Source organism: Petromyzon marinus (assembly GCF_048934315.1).
Source record: "Petromyzon marinus isolate PM22_M1 ecotype Great Lakes invasive population chromosome 76 unlocalized genomic scaffold, UKy_Petmar_22M1.pri1.0 chr76_unloc.2, whole genome shotgun sequence".
Lineage (NCBI taxonomy): Eukaryota > Metazoa > Chordata > Hyperoartia > Petromyzontiformes > Petromyzontidae > Petromyzon > Petromyzon marinus.
In genome coordinates, this window is record NW_027422619.1 from 958,370 (window position 1) to 971,303 (window position 12,934).

The 12,934-nt window shown below is 49.7% G+C and overlaps 1 protein-coding gene and 1 non-coding gene across 2 annotated transcripts in view; both read left to right on the top strand.

Moving 5' to 3' along the window:
• The window catches only part of LOC142908203 (uncharacterized), a 40,447-nt gene extending 30,608 nt beyond the window's left edge, over window positions 1-9,839 (top strand). The window contains exons 9-10 of the mRNA XM_076058527.1: window positions 3,055-3,169; window positions 7,192-9,839. Of these exons, the coding sequence (XP_075914642.1) occupies window positions 3,055-3,169; window positions 7,192-7,316 (240 nt within the window). The 3' untranslated portion in view covers window positions 7,317-9,839. The remainder of the gene's footprint in view (window positions 1-3,054; window positions 3,170-7,191) is intronic.
• A 1,538-nt stretch (window positions 9,840-11,377) lies between these two features.
• On the top strand, window positions 11,378-11,449 carry TRNAE-UUC (transfer RNA glutamic acid (anticodon UUC)). Its single transcript has one exon. It is a non-coding gene; the product is annotated as a tRNA-Glu (tRNA).
• Window positions 11,450-12,934: the final 1,485 nt, after the last annotated feature.

Here is a 12,934-nt window from a genome sequence, read left to right on the forward strand (position 1 = left end):
ATTGGAGGGCATGGGCCAGATCAGCTCAATAACAACGGTAGGAGGCTGCTAGATTTTTGTGCAGCCCATGGGCTTGTAATTACCAACACGCTGTTCCGGCATCGGCGCATCCACACAACATCATGGATGCATGCCGGGTCCAAGCAAGAACATCTGCTGGACTACATAGTGACGGACCAGCGAATGCGAGCCCATGTCCTTGACACCAGGACCTACCGTGGAGCTGATCTGCCCTCTGACCATCGTCTAGTCATCTGTAAGATGCGCCTGCCATTCTTCCACTCCGGTGGTGGGTGTACACCCAGGACCCCATTCCAACCTAAAGTGGCCTGGTCTCAGTTATCTGATGAAAGTTGCAAGCGAGAATTTCATCATCGCTTGCGGCTGGGATTAGCATCGTCCCCGACTCCTCCTGATGTCGAGGGTAAATGGGCGAGGTTTAGGACTGTGACTCATGCAGCTGCAATGGCTGCTTTGGGTACGCGGTCCAGACCTCCCCAGACACCCTGGATGACAGAGGAGTTGTTCAGGATGGTTGAGAAAAAGCGACAGGCCCACTGTCATCGGCTACAGAATCCCACGTCAGAGAATGAGGAGGCTTACCGCAGCCTTCGCTCGGAGGTTCGGAGAGCTGTGAGGCGCTGCAAGGATGGGTGGTGGTCGCGGGTTGCTGAGGAGATGGAGTCTGCCTCAGTGGCCCGTGATCACAAATCTCTATTTAACTCCATCAAAAAAGTAACCTGCAGCGCCACACCTATTACCATCATTAGGGGAAAAAACGGTGATCCAATTTCCGACCCCCAGGAACAGGTTCGCAGATTTGCTGAGCATTTCTGTGAGGTCCTGGGGGAGGGAAAATCCCTCAGCCAGGAAAACATCGCGGCACAAAGTGAGGATGACCCTGCTGAGGCTGCGGTGCCTCAAATATTGGATGAAGTCACCCCCTGTGAGTGGCTGGCTGAGGTGCCATCTGCTGAGGAAGTATTGAAGGCGATCCGGAGTCTGAGACCAGGAAAGGCAGCGGGCAGAGATGATCTCCCAAGCGAAATGCTGAGGGAGGGTGGCGTTTGTGCACAGACTGCCCTATATGACATCATAACAACAGTCTGGACCACTGGACGGGTTCCGCAGGATTGGAAGGATGCCCTGGTGGTCCCCCTTTTTAAGAAGGGGGACCGCACAGACTGTAACAACTACAGGAGCATCTCACTCCTCAGTGTGCCGGGAAAGGTCCTGGCAAGGATTATTCAGCATCGCCTTGCCAGGCACGCTGAGGAGAGGCTTGCGGAGCCCCAATGCGGTTTCAGGAAAGGGCGGTCCTGCACAGATGCCATATTTTCTGTCCGTCTGCTACAGCAGAGGTGTAGGGAATTCCAACAAGACCTACATCTCTGCTTTATTGACCTGGTCAAGGCCTATGATACCATCAGTAGGCCTGGGCTCTGGGTCGTTCTTCGTGCTTTTGGAGTACCTGACCCTCTGCTCACGATCATTAAGGACCTTCATGATGGTGAGCGGGCCCGGGTAAAACTACGTGGCCGGGAGTCAGAGCCATTCCCTGTACACCTTGGGGTGCGACAGGGATGTCCTCTGGCTCCCACATTATTTAACATCTATTTTGACCACGTAGTTCGTGAAGCCTTCAATAGCTGTACCAGGGGAATCTCCATATGGTACAGATATAATGGGAGGCTAATCGATGCCCGGGTGCGGTCAAGGGATGGCTCCCTATTGCTCAACCACGTTATGTATGCTGATGACTTGGTAATAGCTGCTCAGTCAGAGGAGGAGTTGGAGACGCTGCTGCTGAGACTGGAGCATGCCACTAAGAGGTGGGGCCTTACCATCAGCCCCACCAAAACTAAGCACCTGCCTGGGTATTTTGTACCATCGGACACTCCACCCCCACAACTCCCAATCGGTGATGGGGCAGTTGTGGAGAGAGTGGAGAGTTTCCCATACCTGGGCAGTGTGCTTATGACTGGCTCCAGTTTAACAGCAGAGGTCTCACTCCGAATCAGTCGAGCGGCAATATCTTTTCATCGGTTGCGTAACGCTGTGTGGAAGCTACCTGGTCTGTCGCTCCGCACTAAGCTTCAGGTCTTCTCGGCCACGGTCATTCCCTCCCTTCTCTATGCTTGCGAAACGTGGACCCCCCTAATGGAACATCTTCGCCGGTTAGAAACATTTAGGCTGGCCTGCCTACGATCCATCCTGGGTTTAACCAGACTGGATTGTGTGAGGAGCTCACAAATCCTTGAAAGATCTGGGCAGGGTCCCATCGGTGAGCTCCTCCGGCAGGCAAGGCTGCGATGGCTGGGTCATGTAGCCCGCATGCCCAGCCACCGCATGCCGAAACAGCTTTTGTTTGGCCGGATTGAGGGGGCTAAGCGGGCGCGGCACGGGCTAGAGAAGAGATGGAGTGATGTGGTACAGGAGGACGTGGAGCTGAGTGGACTTGCCGATGACTGGTACCAGCGGTGTCAAGATCGGCCTCTGTGGAGGAGGCTCGTGAAGGATGCTACTGGGCAGTTGGAGGCAGTCGCCCTCCAACAACAACGGAGGGCGGAGGAGCGACGCTCACAACAGCGAGCGGAGCGCCGGGTGGCTAAAGCACAGCAGGTTGGCACAGTAGGGGGCACAGGTGGTGCATCAGCCAGTCATCTCAGTCAGTCGACCCGTGGCACCTGGGTCTGCCCCGTGACCTCCTGCCAGCGGGCGTTCGACACTTCACGTGGCCTCAGGGTGCACATAGCCTGGCACAAGCGTCGTGGTGACGTCACCGCCACTTAGTGGCGAATGGCGGTTGTTGTTGTTGTTGTGTGTGTCACTGTGTGTGTGTCACTGTGTGTGTGTGTCACTGTGTGTGTCACTGTGTGTGTGTGTCACTGTGTGTAGGAGTTGATGAGACAGAGTGGACAATCTCTCCGTGTGGTCACGCACATTCTGTGTGTGTCACTGTGTGTGTGTGTCACTGTGTGTGTGTGTCACTGTGTGTGTCACTGTGTGTGTCACTGTGTGTGTGTGTCACTGTGTGTGTGTCACTGTGTGTAGGAGTTGATGAGACAGAGTGGACAATCTCTCCGTGTGGTCACGCACATTCTGCTCAAGACGTCTGGAGACGTGGAGACGACCAGAGCCATTCTCTTGGGCACACCGGGGCCTCATGGTAACATCACCACCATCACCACCATCATCATCACCAGTACCATCATCACCAGTATCATCATCACCATCATCACCATCATCATCACCATCATCATCATCACCATCACCACCACCATCATCATCACCATCATCACCATCACCATCATCACCATCATCACCATCACCACCATCATCACCATCATCACCATCACCACCATCATCACCACCATCATCATCACCATCATCACCATCATCACCATCACCACCATCATCACCATCATCACCATCACCACCACCATCATCACCATCATCACCACCACCATCATCACCATCATCACCACCACCATCACCACCATCACCATCATCACCATCATCACCAGTACCACCATCATCACCATCATCATCATCACCTCCATCATCATCACCATCACCACCATCATCACCATCACCACCATCATCAACATCATCACCACCATCATCACCATCACCACCATCATCATCACCATCATCACCTCCATCATCACATCCATCATCATCACCACCACCACCATCATCATCACCACCACCATCACCACCATCATCACCACCATCACCATCATCGCCATCATCACCATCATCACCATCATCACCACCATCATCACCATCACCACCACCATCATCATCACCATCATCACCTCCATCATCATCACCACCACTATCATCACCACCACCATCACCGCCATCATCACCACAATCACCATCATCGCCATCATCACCATCATCACCATCATCACCATCATCACCACCATCATCACCAGTACCACCATCATCACCATCACCACCACCATCACCACCATCATCATCACCACCACCATCATCACCATCACCACCATCATCATCACCACCACCATCATCACCATCATCATCACCACCATCATCATCATCACCACCATCATCATCACCATTATCACCACCATCATCATCACCATTATCACCACCATCATCATCACCATTATCACCACCATCACAAACACCATTATCACCATCACCACCATCACTATCATCATCACCATCACCACCATCATCATCACCACCATCACCACCATCATCACCAGTACCATCATCACCATCATCACCAGTACCATCACCACCATCATCATTACCATCACCACCATCATCATTACCATCATCATCACCAGAACCACCATCACCACCAGTACCATCACCAGTACCACCAGTACCATCACCACCATCACCACCATCACCACCATCATCACCACCATCATCACCATCACCTCCATCATCATCACCACCATCACCACCATCATCACCAGTACCATCACCACCATCACCACCATCACCACCAGTACCATCACCACCATCACCACCAGTACCATCACCACCAGTACCATCACCAACATCACCACCATCATCACCAGTACCATTAACACCATCACCACCACCATCATCACCATCACCACCATCATCACCAGTACCATCATCATCACCATCATCAACAGTACCACCATCATCACCATCACCACCATCACCACCATCACCACCATCATCACCACCATCATCACCATTATCACCAGTACCACCATCATCATCACCATCACCACCATCATCATCACCATCACCACCATCATCATCACCACCACCACCACCATCACCACCATCACCACCATCACCACCATCATCATCACCACCATCATCATCACCACCACCATCATCATCATCACCACCACCATCATCATCATCATCACCACCACCATCACCACCATCATCACCACCATCACCACCATCACCACCACCACCACCATCATCACCACCATCACCACCATCACCACCACCACCATCATCACCACCATCACCACCATCACCACCACCACCATCATCATCATCACCATCATCACCATCACCACCACCACCATCATCACCACCATCACCACCATCACCATCACCACCACCATCATCATCACCAGTACCACCATCACCACCACCCCCTCTGCGTGTGCCACAGTGCCGGTAGCCTTCACAGGTAGCGCTGCTGCTGCTACTGACAGCACTTGCCCCTACAGCCGTGTTGATGATGATGAGAGAGAGAGATGCAGACTCCACATCTACAGCAGCAGCAGGCATCGTCAGGGGTTCGGGATCGAACCCACGACCTCCTGTAAACCAGGCGAGGTAGTCAACATCTCTCAGGGTCTGGGATTGAACCCACGACCTCCTGTGTACCAGGCGAGGTAGTCAACATCTCTCAGGGTCTGGGATTGAACCCACGACCTCTTGTGTACCAGACGAGGTAGTCAACATCTCTCAGGGTCTGGGATTGAACCCACGACCTCTTGTGTACCAGGCGAGGTAGTCAACATCTCTCAGGGTCTGGGATTGAACCCACGACCTCCTGTGTACCAGGCGAGGTAGTCAACATCTCTCAGGGTCTGGGATTGAACCCACGACCTCTTGTGTACCAGACGAGGTAGTCAACATCTCTCAGGGTCTGGGATTGAACCCACGACCTCTTGTGTACCAGGCGAGGTAGTCAACATCTCTCAGGGTCTGGGATTGAACCCACGACCTCCTGTGTACCAGGCGAGGTAGTCAACATCTCTCAGGGTCTGGGATTGAACCCACGACCTCTTGTGTACCAGACGAGGTAGTCAACATCTCTCAGGGTCTGGGATTGAACCCACGACCTCCTGTGTACCAGGCGAGGTAGTCAACATCTCTCAGGGTCTGGGATTGAACCCACGACCTCCTGCGTACCAGGCGAGGTAGTCAACATCTCTCAGGGTCTGGGATTGAACCCACGACCTCCTGTGTACCAGGCGAGGTAGTCAACATCTCTCAGTGTCTGTGATTGAGCCCACGACCTCCTGTGTACCAGGCGAGGTAGTCAACTTCTCTCAGTGTTTGGGATTTAACCCACGACCTCCTGTGCACCAGGCAAGGTAGTCAACATCTCTCAGTGTCTGGGATTGAACCCACGACCTCCTGTGTTCCAGGCGAGGTAGTCAACGTCTCTCAGGGTCTGGGATTGAACCCACGACCTCCTGTGTACCAGGCGAGGTAGTCAACATCTCTCAGTGTCTGGGATTGAAATCACGACCTCCTGCGTAACAGGCGAGGTAGTCAACATCTCTCAGGGTCTGGGATTGAACCCACGACCTCCTGCGTACCGGGCGAGGTAGTCAACATCTCTCAGGGTCTGGGATTGAACCCACGACCTCCTGTGTACCAGGCGAGGTAGTCAACATCTCTCAGGGTCTGGGATTGAACCCACGACCTCTTATGTACCAGGCGAGGTAGTCAACATCTCTCAGGGTCTGGGATTGAACCCACGACCTCCTGTATACCAGGCGAGGTGGTCAACATCTCTCAGGGTCTGGGATTAAACCCACGACCTCCTGTGTACCAGGCGAGGTAGTCAACATTTCTCATTGTCTGGGATTGAACCCACGACCTCCTGTGTACCAGGCGAGGTAGTCAACGTCTCTCAGGGTCTGGGATTGAACCCACGACCTCCTGTGTACCAGGCGAGGTAGTCAACATCTCCCAGTGTCTGGGATTGAACCCACGACCTCCTGTGCACCAGGCGAGGTAGTCAACATTTCTCATTGTCTGGGATTGAACCCACGACCTCCTGTGTACCAGGCGAGGTAGTCAACGTCTCTCAGGGTCTGGGATTGAACCCACGACCTCCTGTGTACCAGGCGAGGTAGTCAACATCTCCCAGTGTCTGGGATTGAACCCACGACCTCCTGTGCACCAGGCGAGGTAGTCAACATCTCTCAGTGTCTGTGATCGAACCCACGACCTCCTGTGTACCAGGCGAGGTAGTCAACATCTCTCAGTGTCTGGGATTGAACCCACGACCTCCTGTGTACCAGGCGAGGTAGTCAACATCTCTCAGTGTCTGGGATTGAACCCACGACCTCCTGCGTACCAGGCGAGGTAGTCAACATCTCCTAGCCACCGTGATGACGTTCATCAGCACTTGCCCCAGCAGTCTGCGTGGGCTACACGGGGGGTGTGGACACCTTTGTCTGTGCCTGGCAGTGGAGAAGCTGTGGAGAGTGGCGGATGACCGAGTGCTGCTGGCCGGGAGCCCGGAGTCGTTGCTCCGGCTGCAGAGGAAATACGGAGCGGAGTCACTCACCCGGAGACTCCAGTTCCTGCAGTAGTCAATCCCGCACATTCACTCGCTCACTGACTCGCTCACTCACTCACTGACTCACTCACTCACTGACTGCCTCACTGACTCACTCACTCACTCACTGACTCGCTCACTGACTCACTGACTCACTGACTCACTCACTGACTCACTCACTGACTCACTCACTGACTCACTCACTGACTCACTCACTGACTCACTGACTGACTCACTCGCTCACTGACTCACTCACTGACTCACTCACTCACTCACTGACTCACTGACTGACTCACTCGCTCACTGACTCACTGACTCACTCACTCACTGACTCACTCACTCACTGACTCACTGACTCGCTCACTCACTCACTGACTCACTGACTCGCTCACTGACTCATTCACTGACTCACTGACCCACTCACTGACTCACTCACACTCGCTCACTGACTCACTCGCTCACTGACTCACTCACTGACTCATTGACTCGCTCACTGACTCATTGACTCACTGACTCACTCACACTCACTCACTGACTCGCTCACTGACTCACTCACTGACTCACTCACTCGCTCACTGACTCACTCACTCGCTCACTGACTCACTCACACTCGCTCACTGACTTGCTCACTGACTCACTCACACTCGCTCACTGACTCGCTCACTGACTCACTCACTGACTCGTTCACTGACTCACTGACCCACTCACTGACTCACTCGCTCACTGACTCACTCGCTCACTGACTCACTCACTCACTGACTCGCTCACTGACTCATTGACTCACTGACTCACTCACACTCACTCACTGACTCGCTCACTGACTCACTGACTCACTCACTCGCTCACTGACTCACTCACTCGCTCACTGACTCACTCACACTCACTCACTGACTCGCTCACTGACTCACTCACTGACTCACTCACTCACTCACTGACTCACTCACTCGCTCACTGACTCACTCACTCGCTCACTGACTCACTCACACTCGCTCAGTGACTCACTCGCTCACTGACTCACTGACTCGCTCACTGACTCACTCACTCACTGACTCACTCACTCACTGACTCGCTCACTGACTCATTGACTCACTCACTGACTCACTCACTGACTCGCTCACTGACTCACTCGCTCACTCACTGACTCACTCACACTCGCTCACTGACTCACTGACTCACTCACACTCACTCACTGACTCACTCGCTCATTGACTCGCTCACTGACTCGCTCACTGACTCGCTCACACTCGCTCACTGACTCACTCGCACACACTCACTAACTCACTCACACTCACTCACACTCACTCACTGATTCACTCACTGACTCACTCACACTCACTCATTGACTCGCTCACTGTCACACTCACTGACTCGCTCACTGACTCACTCACTGACTCACTCACACTCACTCACTGACTCACTCACTGACTCACTCACACTCACTCACTGACTCACTCACTGACTCACTCACTCACACACTCACTCATACTCACTCACTGACTTACTCACTGACTCACTCACTCACACACTCACTCATACTCACTCACTGACTCACTCACTCACACACTCACTCACACTCACTCACTGACTCACTCACTGACTCGCTCACTGTCTCACTCACTGACCCACTCACTGACTCACTCACTGACTCACTCACTCACTGACTCACTCACTGACTCACTCGCTCACTGACTCACTCACACACTCACTCATACTCACTCATACACTCTCCGGCTCACTCATTCTCACATACACTCACTCATACTCACTCACCTTCACACTCACTCACTGACTCACTCACACACTCACTCACACACTTCCACACTCACTCACACACTCACTCACACTCACTTACACACTTTCACACTCACTGACTCACTCACTGACTCACACATTCACTTTAACACTCACTCATACACTCACACACACTCACTTTCACACTCACTCACACATTTTCACACTCACTCATACACTCACTCACCCACTCATACTCACTTTCACACACTCACACACTCACTCATACTCACTCATACACTCACTCACACTCACTCACTCGCTCACTTTCACACTCACTCATACTCACTCACACACTCACTCACACACTCACTCACTTTCACACTCATACACTCACTCACACTCACTCATGCTCACTCACGTTCACACACACACTCACTCATACTCGCTCACACACTCACCGACTCACACTCACTCACACACACTTTCACACTCACTCATACTCACTCACACACTCACTGACTCACTCATGCATTCACACACACTTTCACACTCACTCATACTCACTGACTCACTCATGCATTCACACTCACTCACTCATACTCGCTCACACACTCACCGACTCACACTCACTCACACACACTTTCACACTCACTCATACTCACTCACACACTCACTGACTCACTCATGCATTCACACACACTTTCACACTCACTCATACTCACTGACTCACTCATGCATTCACACTCACTCACTCATACTCGCTCATCACGACTGCACCTGTTCTGTCAATGTTTGTATAAATTAAAACGTTTTGAAAGTGAAATTAGTTTGACTCTCCGCTCTCATCGTCGTCATCATCACCCCCTCCTCCTCCCTCCACACATCACGTGAGATGGAACAGATGGAGATTAGTCCACACACGGTGTTAGAAGGGAGTGAGATGGAACAGATGGAGATTAGTCCACACACGGGGTAGAAGGTGGAGTGAGATGGAACAGATGGAGATTAGTCCACACACGGTGTTAGAAGGTGGAGTGAGATGGAACAGATGGAGATTAGTCCACACACGGTGTAGAAGGGAGTGAGATGGAACAGATGGAGATTAGTCCACACGGTGTAGAAGGTGGAGTGAGATGGAACAGATGGAGATTAGTCCACACACGGTTTTAGAAGGGAGTGAGATGGAACAGATGGAGATTAGTCCACACACGGTGTTAGAAGGGAGTGAGATGGAACAGATGGAGATTAGTCCACACACAGGGTAGAAGGGAGTGAGATGGAACAGATGGAGATTAGTCCACACACGGGGTAGAAGGTGGAGTGAGATGGAACAGATGGAGATTAGTCCACACACGGGGTAGAAGGTGGAGTGAGATGGAACAGATGGAGATTAGTCCACACACGGTGTTAGAAGGGAGTGAGATGGAACAGATGGAGATTAGTCCACACACGGTGTTAGAAGGTGGAGTGAGATGGAACAGATGGAGATTAGTCCACACACGGTGTTAGAAGGTGGAGTGAGATGGAACAGATGGAGATTAGTCCACACACGGTGTAGAAGGTGGAGTGAGATGGAACAGATGGAGATTAGTCCACACACGGTTTTAGAAGGTGGAGTGAGATGGAACAGATGGAGATTAGTCCACACACGGTGTTAGAAGGTGGAGTGAGATGGAACAGATGGAGATTAGTCCACACACGGTTTTAGAAGGGAGTGAGATGGAACAGATGGAGATTAGTCCGCACACGGTGTAGAAGGGAGTAAGATGGAACAGATGGAGATTAGTCCACACACGGTGTTAGAATGGAGTGAGATGGAACAGATGGAGATTAGTCCACACACGGGGTAGAAGGGAGTGAGATGGAACAGATGGAGATTAGTCCACACGGAGTAGAAGGGAGTGAGATGGAACAGATGGAGATTAGTCCACACACGGTGTATCTCTATGGGTCTGTATATCTGTGTCTATTGGTCTTTGTGTATCTCTGTCACTGGGTCTCTATGGGTGTCTCTGTATCTCTGTGTATCTCTATGTCACTATGGGTCTCTGTATCTCTATGGGTCTCTATGTATGTTTATGGGTCTCTATGTGTCTATGTATCTCTATGGGTCTCTATGTATCTCTATGGGTCTCTATGTATCTCTACGGGTCTCTCAGCGTCTGTCAGCCTCTTGCGTTGAGCGATTTAATTCTCCGGAGGCGTTTCCGCTCAACGAAATCTACAGCGGCTCAGCGAGATCTTACCCCGGCTAAAACAATTGAAAGAATCATAATAATATATAGCTTAGCTATCAAACATTCAGACGCGTGTCTTCAGTAGGCGATAAGAAGCGTGGATAGTGGTGGTGTTGATGCCTAGTCCCATATGGTCTAGTGGTTAGGATTCCTGGTTTTCACCCAGGCGGCCCGGGTTCAATTCCCGGTATGGGAACTACGGATTTTTTTGCTAATAATTTTTTTTATTGTTTTGCTGCTATCAAACAACAGCAGTGGCAATAGTTGCATTAATTAAGTATATTTTATTTTTAAAATAGTTTTTTTCCGTGTTTTTATTATCCAACAGCGGTGGCAGTAGTGGCATTAATTAAATATATATTTAAAAATAGTTTTTTACGTGTTTTTATTATCCAACAGCGGTGGCAGTAGTGGCATTAATTAAATATATATTTAAAAATAGTTTTTTACGTGTTTTTATTATCCAAAAGCGGTGGCAATAGTTGCATTGATTAAAGATATTTGAAAAAAATAGTTTTTTCCGTGTTTTTATTATCCAAAAGCGGTGGCAATAGTTGCATTGATTAAAGATATTTGAAAAAAATAGTTTCTTCCGTGTTTTTATTATCCAAAAGCGGTGGCAATAGTTGCATTGATTAAATGTTATTTTTTTTAAATAGTTTTTTTTCTGTTTGTGTCTTTGTTATCCAACAGCAGTGGTAGTAGTTGCATTAAGTAAATGCATATTTTTTCAAAAAATAGTTTTTTTCTGTTTGTGCTTTTGTTATCCAACAGCAGCGGTGGCAGTAGTTGCATTAATTAAATGTATTTTTTATATATTTTTTTCCTCTGGTTTTTTCGCTAAAGTCACGTAGAAATAATTGTATAGTAGTGTAGTGTGTATAGTAGTGTAGTGTGTATAGTAGTGTAGTGTGTATAGTAGTGTAGTGTGTATAGTAGTGTAGTGTGTATAGTAGTGTGTAGCGTGTATAGTAGTGTAGTGTGTATAGTAGTGTGTAGCGTGTATAGTAGTGTAGTGTGTATAGTAGTGTGTAGTGTGTATAGTAGTGTAGTGTGTATAGTAGTGTAGTGTGTATAGTAGTGTAGTGTGTATAGTAGTGTAGTGTGTATTGTAGTGTAGTGTGTATAGTAGTGTGTATAGTAGTGTAGTGTGTATAGTAGTGTGTAGTGTGTATAGTAGTGTAGTGTGTATAGTGTTGTAGTGTGTATAGTAGTGTAGTGTGTATAGTGGTGTAGTGTGTATAGTAGTGTAGTGTGTATAGTAGTGTAGTGTGTATAGTAGTGTAGTGTGTATAGTAGTGTAGTGTGTATAGTGGTGTAGTGTGTATAGTGGTGTAGTGTGTATAGTAGTGTAGTGTGTATAGTGTTGTAGTGTGTATAGTAGTGTAGTGTGTATAGTGTTGTAGTGTGTATAGTAGTGTAGTGTGTATAGTGGTGTAGTGTGTATAGTAGTGTAGTGTGTATAGTGGTGTAGTGTGTATAGTAGTGTGGTGTGTATAGTGGTGTAGTGTGTATAGTAGTGTAGTGTGTATAGTAGTGTAGTGTGTATAGTAGTGTGTAGTGTGTATAGTAGTGTAGTGTGTATAGTGTTGTAGTGTGTATAGTAGTGTAGTGTGTATAGTGGTGTAGTGTGTATAGTAGTGTAGTGTGTATAGTAGTGTGTAGTGTGTATAGTAGTGTA